Here is an 8251-nt window from a genome sequence, read left to right as displayed (position 1 = left end):
AATTTTGTTATACACATGCACATTAAGAGACACCAATTTGTTAAAATTATTTTATGTCAAAAAATAAAAAATAGTTCTACCTATATGGATTAGATAAAAGCACAAGTGTGTTTAAAAATGAAAACTCTTAGGTGATGAAAAAAATAGATAAAAATGTAAAATGAAGTGTTAATAATAAAACACATTAAAATTTAAAAGTGTGATTTATATGAATTTGTATATCAAAAATACATTTTAAGTACTTTTAATATATACTAATTAGATAGTAAAAAGATCATTTCGGTAATAAACTCAGGACTTTCAAGACTGCGCGAAGCGGAATAAATTCCGTGGTTAGAGTAATAGCCCATCGTCTCTCTCTCTTTTTTCCCCAAAAGTAATCACTTTCTCTCTGTCTATTCTCAGAGAGTACAAACCCTAGCCGATCCGATCCAATGGATATACTGAAACAAGAATTAGAGAAACGGCGCAAAACCCTAGCACAAGATGTGGGCGGCCGCAAAATCTTCAAGCGATCAGAAATCGAACAAAAACGCATACAAAGAATTCGCGAAGAGGAAAAACGTGAAGCCGAAGCCAAATCCAAATCACAACAACAACACAAGACCGAAGACAACAACAACAACAACAACACGTCATCATCAAACTCAAAAACCGAAGATGACAAAAACAACAACACGTCATCATCAAACTCACAACAACCACCTACAGATGAGCAAAAAATCGATTTATTAAACTTACCGAAACAAGAAGTTATTCGTCGTCTTAGGTTTTTAAAACAACCCGTGACTTTATTCGGTGAAGATGACGTGGCCAGGTTAGATAGATTGAAATTTGTGTTGAAAACTGGACTGTTTGAAGTTGATGATAGTGATATGACTGAAGGACAAACTAATGATTTTTTAAGGGATATTGTTGAATTAAAGAAACGACAGAAATCGGGTATGATGAGTGAAAGGAAGCGAAAAGTGAGTGAGGATATCGGTGAGGATAAAGACGGAGGTGGTGGTGATGAAGATTTGAGTGGAGATGGGGCGTCGTCGGGTGTGGATTATGATAAGGATTTGAAGAGAATGAAGACGAATTTCGATGATTTGTGTGATGAAGATAAGATTTTGGTGTTTTTTAAGAAGTTGTTGAATGAATGGAATCAAGAACTCGATGAAATGACTGATTCGGAGAAGAGGTCGGCTAAGGGGAAATCGATGGTTGCTACTTTTAAGCAATGTGCTAGGTACTTGCATCCATTATTCAAGTTTTGCAGGAAAAAGGTAAGAAATTGTTGCTTTTCCTTGTCGCATTATATGATATCATACTGTATTGCTTTGATGGATACAACGTTTGGATAGATTGTATCTTTCCTGTCGTAAACATAATGTCACACATTAGCAATTTGAAGGATAAAACTACAAGAAAAGTAGGGTACGGGTGGAGTTAGGAAGGGTAAAGAATAAAATAGGATTATGAGACAATAAGTAAAGACCAAATGAGAAGGAAAGCTCGAAACAAACATTGTATTTAAACTAACAACACAATACAATACGATAGGTAACAACCATCCAAGCAAAGTGTTAGATTCTATGTTCTGTCTCTGCAACTCCTGAAGCTGCAAGCTTTATATTACTTTTCTTTCTTCATTACTGCAATTGCTTGAAATTAAAGCTTATTTAGAAATGTACTCAATCAGACACACATGAATTGAGTCTTAGGTGGATCCAATCTATGAAAAAATGAATTAGGCAATGCGATATGGAATATGGTTGTCTTTGTGGGAGTACTAACTGTGATAAAAAGATTATGATCTCTTGTAGAAACCGGTGTTTGCATCTAATGATGATGTATTTGATCTAATGAATAAACTCATCATAACTGGAGTCGATTTCTTTTGATTTGTTTTGAAATTGATGCTGGAGATTTATGATCTCTTGTTCTTCCAATGATTTACTTGTTGGAGGTGAAATAGGAAATGTATTATAGAACATTGATTAAGGATAGATAGTGCACATTCTTACTGTAGATCCTGTGTAAGACCTTTCCTGCACGTTGTCTCATCCAGTGTTAGATCTTTCCTGCACGTTGTCTCATCCAACATAATGGGAATTGGGAAAACTTGGAAAAGAAGAATCACATCATTCTTCCGACAAGAAACTTTTGGTCTTTACTCTAATAGTCTCATTGCCATGGTTGAGTGGATGATAGGATAAACTAATGAATCCTTTGGCCCTCTCTCTTTTGAATGAGGATGTTATATTCTGAGGTAGCTATGGTATAATGACCTGGCAGGGTAATGGTTCAGAGAATTTGAAGACAGAGAAACTCGCAATATGCACGTGCATAAAAGATCTGTACATATATCTTATGTATAAATATTGAGTGATGCGCGTATTGCGTCAGTTAATTACCTTAATGAAGAAATAATATTAACTTAATTAATTGATGCATATTTACTATGCTCAAGACCTCATCTGTTATCCTTCATGTGATGATGATAGCCGTATAGATGATGATTAGTTAAGTGTAGCAGAGGATCTTGACTTTCTAAGCTTTTGCACTTTGTGCCTTGAACTTTTCGTTGAAAGCAATCAGATCTGCCTGCCTTCAAAAAAGGGTAGAACTAGGCCCTTTGCTAGTTCTAGCAAAGTGAAAATGAAAGCCCACATGTGATTAACTCATCTTAAGCTCAAGGATTCCTTTTTTTGTTGTTGGGGGGAGGAGGAGGGGGGGGGGGGGGGAGCAAAGGAACTGGATTATTGGCAAAAGGTAAGAGTAGAGCGAGCAACCACTTTCCTGGTTGAAGGGAGTGAGCACTTGGATTAGGGAGAGCTGTCGTACATTGATAATTGAGAAAGTAAATTAGTACTGTGCTGTTGATGACACAATGGAATAAATACGAAGAGAATGTCGAGATTATTACCCTAGCATAACCCACTTTGCTCAATGCTTGCATGGTGTTTGAGTATAAACCAAAATAATTTTCTATTTTGATCAAATGTTGAGTTTCAAGATGAGCTTAAACCGTGCGACTTGGTCCAACTTGCTCAGGAATGAGGTGTGGTATTAGTACTTGTTGTTATTAAACGATTTAGTTGTTAATGGATGCTAAATCAGCACCTCTCATTCTATATCTTTACTCAATAAAATCCACAAGCCATTCACAAGTTTTGTAAATCCAAGAATATTGCAATGTGATTATTTGTCTATCGGCCCAATTTTATGTGCGGAAAGTCGATAATTACCTGAACTAATTTCTAATGATAAGTTCTTGAGCTAACTCTGAACATGGGTGTATATAAGGTATAATATAGCTGGAAAGCATATATATATATAGCAGTGCTGATGGTTTATCTCCTATATATCCGCCAATCTATACAAGTTTGGAACCTGAGCTGAATATGCTGGTAAAGTGGAATTTTTTTGTTTAAAAAAAAAAAAAAATTGTACATGGTCTTCGCTTGCTGTCGTTGTCTCCAGTGTTATCAAATGCGCGCTTAAGCCCTAAAGCGAGGCTCAAAACATGTTGAGCGCTTTGCCTCGCTTTACGTGCGCTTCAGTGTCGTCATCAAGGCTCTAAGACTTACTTTTCCTTGCCAATGAGCCTCTCTTGATGAGGTGACACTGGATGATTGATATTTCACTTTATCGTAATATTTTTACAATTTCTTTGTCCATATATTTGTTATTCATGCTTATTATTATTAATCTTGGACTAAACGTATATATATTTGTGTTATTGTACCATTGCGCTCTTTTTCATTAAAGCCCATGCTTTTTTTGCGCTTTGCGCTTAAAGCCCCAGCTGACCTTAGAGCTTTTTTGCGCTTTTCGCTTTTGATAACACTGGTTGTCTCTTAAAAAAACATTCGGTTGAACCAATACGTTTCTATTATCCTCTTTTAAGATTCTTATTCAAATTTCTTCTTCTGCATGAAAAGCTTATTTTGTCATGGTGTACTTGTTGTGTATGCAGTTACTTCCTGATGACATTAGGCAAGCACTACTTGTGGTTGTTGAATGCTGTATGAAGAGGGACTATCTAGCTGCGATGGATCAGTACATTAAGATGGCAATTGGTAATGCACCTTGGCCTATTGGTGTTACTATGGTTGGTATTCATGAACGGTCAGCTCGTGAGAAGATTTACACAAACAGTGTTGCTCATATCATGAATGACGAGACAACTAGGAAGTATCTGCAGTCAGTTAAAAGACTGATGACCTTCTGCCAACGACGGTATCCAGCAATGCCATCCAAAGCTGTGGAGTTCAATAGCCTTGCAAATGGTAGTGACTTGCAGTCGTTGCTTGCAGAGGAGGGGACTTCTGGCGGATCTCAAACAGAGGAAAGGCTTCGAATAATGCCTGCATAAGGGATATCCTGCAGAAATTTATAAATTGATTTGCCTTTAGTACTCTTTTTTTCTGTAATGTTGATTTCTATCATTTACCTGAGTATAGCCTGCCCTGCAAAGACTTGCACAAGGGAGGAAGAAGAATTGGATGTCCTGGTTTGTAACTTCTGGAATTGGATCGCATGTAGAGAATACTTGCCTTTAGTTATGCGATGAATAATTCTGACTGAAGATTAAAAAAAAAAAATGTCATGTATTATAACGGTAAATTGGATAGTTGGCGTGCGCAAGTATCGGACTAGTCAACTGACTGTTGTAGTTTGTAATCCAATCTTCGACTCCAAAATGAAGTTCACATAAGGAATAGGTCTCACACGCGATAATTGCATGATGATTGTTTCCTCTACCTATGTCTCAAATCGTTGTCCAGCAGTCATAAGTCATCTGCTTGACGATCACTAGTCTGGTAGTGACAATGAGGACAGTTGGGATACCAGTTCAAATCATGTATCAAACTCCAGGTTGTTCTGTTGTTCTAGTTGAGCGAAAGACCGAGAGGCCACTTTGCCTATAATACTTCTGAGCTAGAATTTTATGTGGCGAACTATCGATATTGCAGTGCTTCGGTCTTTGTGAGTCGCGGAGCAAATAGAAAGGAATTCTTCGGTCTCTGAATCGCGGAGCAAATAGAAAGGAATTGAAAGCCAAAGTTGTGGCTTGTGGGATCGAATAATGCTTGCATTAGAGGAACAATTCCGTATGGCTACAATGGAGTAACTCTTTGTAAAAACAACGGTAAGTAGATCCCAATTTATAAAGGACGACAGTATGACATATGCAATATGTCCTCTTTGAAACAAAAAAGAAGGCATATTTTGACAAAGTATGGACCTAAGTGTCATAGAAGATAGACAAAGACAAGGATAAAAGCAAATTCTGAGATCATGAGATTGTTTTCATTTCAAAAAAACTAGTATGTGAAGTAATATGGATGATAACTAGAAAGAAACATCCTTATTTACTCAATCCGCAAGAAAATATATTTCGCTATAAAAAATTTCATGAAAATATTTCTTGTTGCTAAAAACATCTTAAGCGTAATTTTTGCTTAGATGACATTTCCTTTGGGACAGGGGAGTATATAGAAATTACCCGAAGGGAAGTATATGGAAAGTACTCGAACCTTATATATATAATGGTTATAGTCGTAACAGAATCTAATTGACAAACCTGTTGCTTCTCATAGAGCATACAGAAGCAAATATAACAAGAGTGCAGGGCTTGTAGTATAGCGTAGTGGTGCCTCGACCGGACCTCCAAATTCCAATGTCGAACAACAACAACACCACCCAACCACCTCCGCCGCCATACCTTCCATACCGCCAAAAAAAGGTCCTGACCGGACACACACGCGCCGTCTCATGCGTGAAGTTCTCCAACAACGGTCAACTCTTCGCCTCTTCCTCTTTAGACAGAACCCTAATCGTCTGGTCAACACAAACCCTAACTCTCCTCTCACGTCTCGTTGGCCACACCGAAGGTGTATCCGACTTAGCATGGTCCTCCGATTCATCTTACATTTGCTCCGCTTCAGATGACCGCACGCTCCGCATCTGGGACGCACGCGCCGCCGAGTCCGTCAAAACATTGCGTGGGCACACGGGTTTTGTTTTCTGTGTGAATTTCAACCCTCAGTCGAATTTAATTGTCTCGGGTTCATTTGATGAGACAATTAGGGTTTGGGATGTGAAAACGGGTAAAACTAATCATGTTATTAGGGCACATTCGATGCCTGTAACATCGGTACATTTTAATAGAGATGGGTCATTGATTGTTTCGGGTAGTCATGATGGGTCTTGTAAGATATGGGATACTGCTACTGGTGTTTGTCTCAAGACACTTATTGATGATAAAGTTCCTGCTGTTTCGTTCGCTAAGTTTTCCCCTAATGGAAAGTTTATTCTTGTTGCCGCCCTTGATAATGTTCTTGTAAGTACTACTACTCTCTCTGTCCCAAATTTATATGACACGCTTTCGTTTTTAGTCAGTATGATGCATTTCCTTATTTGGCAAGTTTGTTCTTGTTGCCACCCTTGATATAATCTTCTTGTAAGTACTATTTGGCATCGATTATTTCGAGTATTTATATCATTCTGCTCTATTCATTTGGGTTGATTTGTTGGGCTCAAAGGAAAAGTTTTTTTATGATATTTATTGTGATGAAAATTGAACAGCAGTTCAATTTGGACTGGGACTTAGTCAACAATATACCCATTGTATTCCCACAGGTGGGGTCTTGGGAGGTTAGAGTGTACACAGACATTAGGTTTTTGAGATAGAGAGGTTGTTTCCGAAAACTGGGACTTAGTTAAGAACAGAATATAAACAGAAGCAATGTTAGCAAAGAATTCTACCAACTATTGTCAGTTAAGGTTTAGTTGTTTTCATAAGTGGCCTAGTTGTTTTGGGTAAGTGTGAGATTTAGAGAACCTGTTCTAATTTAGATGACCTCTGCCCTTAAAGACTAACACAAACTATTTACAAGTATTGGAATTAAATGGATATACGGTTAAAGTGAAATAGATATAGAGGATTCGTATAGCAAGTCCAAACTAGTTCGGGATTGGCGCATGTTGCCTTATTGGTTTCTATGTCGATTAGACTCTTCAAACATGTCATTGGATGTGTGTCGGATCCTTTAAAAGTAGTGCATTTTTGGAGGATCCGACATCGGTGCGGCATCATTTTTGGAGAGTAACAACATAGGTTGGTGTAGTAATATTGAACATTCAGAAATTTCCGTGCCTTTTGAAGCATCATTTCATGATACATTTCCTTTAAAGCGTAGAAAACTCGAATTGATTCAATTATGTCACTTCCCCTGCACGTTTGACTTGTAACTTGGGCTTTTTGTGATTGTCCCTGAGTACAGAAGCTATGGAACTATTCTACAGGGAAATATATAAAAAATTACGCAGGCCATGTGAATAAAGTGTACTGCATAACTTCCACGTTTTCTGTCACGAATGGGAAGTATATTGTGAGTGGCTCAGAGGATCGATGTGTCTACATATGGAATTTGCAAGGGAAAAATCTGCTGCAGAAACTTGAAGGACATACTGATACCGTCATTTCGGTTTCTTGCCACCCCACAGAAAACATGATTGTCTCAGCTGGACTAGATAATGACAGGACAGTGAGGGTTTGGGTCCAAGACTAATGGATGTCCTCAACTCTGTATAGGCAGGTTCATTCTATTCTATCCTACGAATACACAACCTTTGCACTTAAGATTGATATTAATTTTGGAGTTTCGAACATTAAATCTTCATTAACATGTGAACTTTTAGTAACAAGAAGCAACTTTTGTTGATTCTTTTGGTGCTTAAATCACATTTCATTTGTATACTTTTTCACTTATTAACTTTGGCTTTTCCCAACATCTAGGTAGCCTTTGAATCCAAAGTGGTCCTTTTTCTGGGTAGATTGAGTTGAATGTAATGGAAAGAGTCATCCATTCGGTTGTGCTCTAATTCTTCTTTTTGTGTAAGCAATTAATAATTCTACAGTAGACAAAAGATGGACTTATTATACGTCAATTCTATAGTTTCGTTTTTCTGAAGGTTTTATCATTCAAGATTTTTCCAGCTATCTCACACGGTGTACTTAATTTATAGGTTTAGTCCGAGGACATTCGCTTGCATTAGCTAACTTCGCATAACTTTGGTTATCGTGGATAGGTGTAACAGATGGCAGTGGCTCCTGTCTATTTATGAATGGTGCAGCTATACTCTTGAAGTTGATGCCTGAAGATTTTGCGTTATCAAGTTACAAAAAAACTGGCTACTGTATTTTCTTTTTTATAATATGTAAGAAACTAGATGGCGCCATTCCTGCAGAGTA

At 37.6% G+C, this 8251-nt stretch overlaps 2 protein-coding genes across 3 annotated transcripts; both read left to right on the top strand.

Annotated features, from left to right (window-relative positions):
- Positions 1-265: 265 nt before the first annotated feature.
- LOC132052011 (uncharacterized) lies at positions 266-4641 on the top strand. The gene is made up of 2 exons (XM_059443340.1): positions 266-1271; positions 3968-4641. The coding sequence occupies exons 1-2, from the start codon at positions 435-437 to the stop codon at positions 4364-4366; spliced, it is 1236 nt and encodes a 411-aa protein (XP_059299323.1). The 5' UTR covers positions 266-434; the 3' UTR covers positions 4367-4641.
- Positions 4642-5516: 875 nt separating this feature from the next.
- On the top strand, positions 5517-8246 carry LOC132052019 (COMPASS-like H3K4 histone methylase component WDR5B). Of its 2 annotated transcripts, XM_059443361.1 has the most exons (3): positions 5517-6337; positions 7281-7595; positions 7800-8246. In XM_059443361.1, exons 1-2 carry the CDS (start codon positions 5675-5677, stop codon positions 7566-7568), a joined length of 951 nt encoding a protein of 316 aa, XP_059299344.1. In that variant the 5' UTR covers positions 5517-5674; the 3' UTR covers positions 7569-7595; positions 7800-8246. The 2 variants fall into 2 exon arrangements, with proteins under 2 accessions (XP_059299344.1, XP_059299336.1); XM_059443353.1 differs by having other exon boundaries at positions 7281-8246.
- Positions 8247-8251: the final 5 nt, after the last annotated feature.

The sequence above is a fragment of the Lycium ferocissimum genome, chromosome 1 (assembly GCF_029784015.1).
Source record: "Lycium ferocissimum isolate CSIRO_LF1 chromosome 1, AGI_CSIRO_Lferr_CH_V1, whole genome shotgun sequence".
Taxonomy (NCBI): Eukaryota; Viridiplantae; Streptophyta; class Magnoliopsida; order Solanales; family Solanaceae; genus Lycium; species Lycium ferocissimum.
This window is presented reverse-complemented; position numbering and strand designations above follow the sequence as displayed.

Coding starts and splice junctions, on each gene's coding strand:
- LOC132052011 (XM_059443340.1), top strand. CDS start 435: ATGGATATACTGAAACAAGAATTAGAGAAACGGCGCAAAACCCTAGCA. Junction 1,272..3,967: donor TCAAGTTTTGCAGGAAAAAG/GTAAGAAATTGT, acceptor TTGTGTATGCAG/TTACTTCCTGATGACATTAG.
- LOC132052019 (XM_059443361.1), top strand. CDS start 5,675: ATGTCGAACAACAACAACACCACCCAACCACCTCCGCCGCCATACCTT. Junction 6,338..7,280: donor CCGCCCTTGATAATGTTCTT/GTAAGTACTACT, acceptor CCCTGAGTACAG/AAGCTATGGAACTATTCTAC.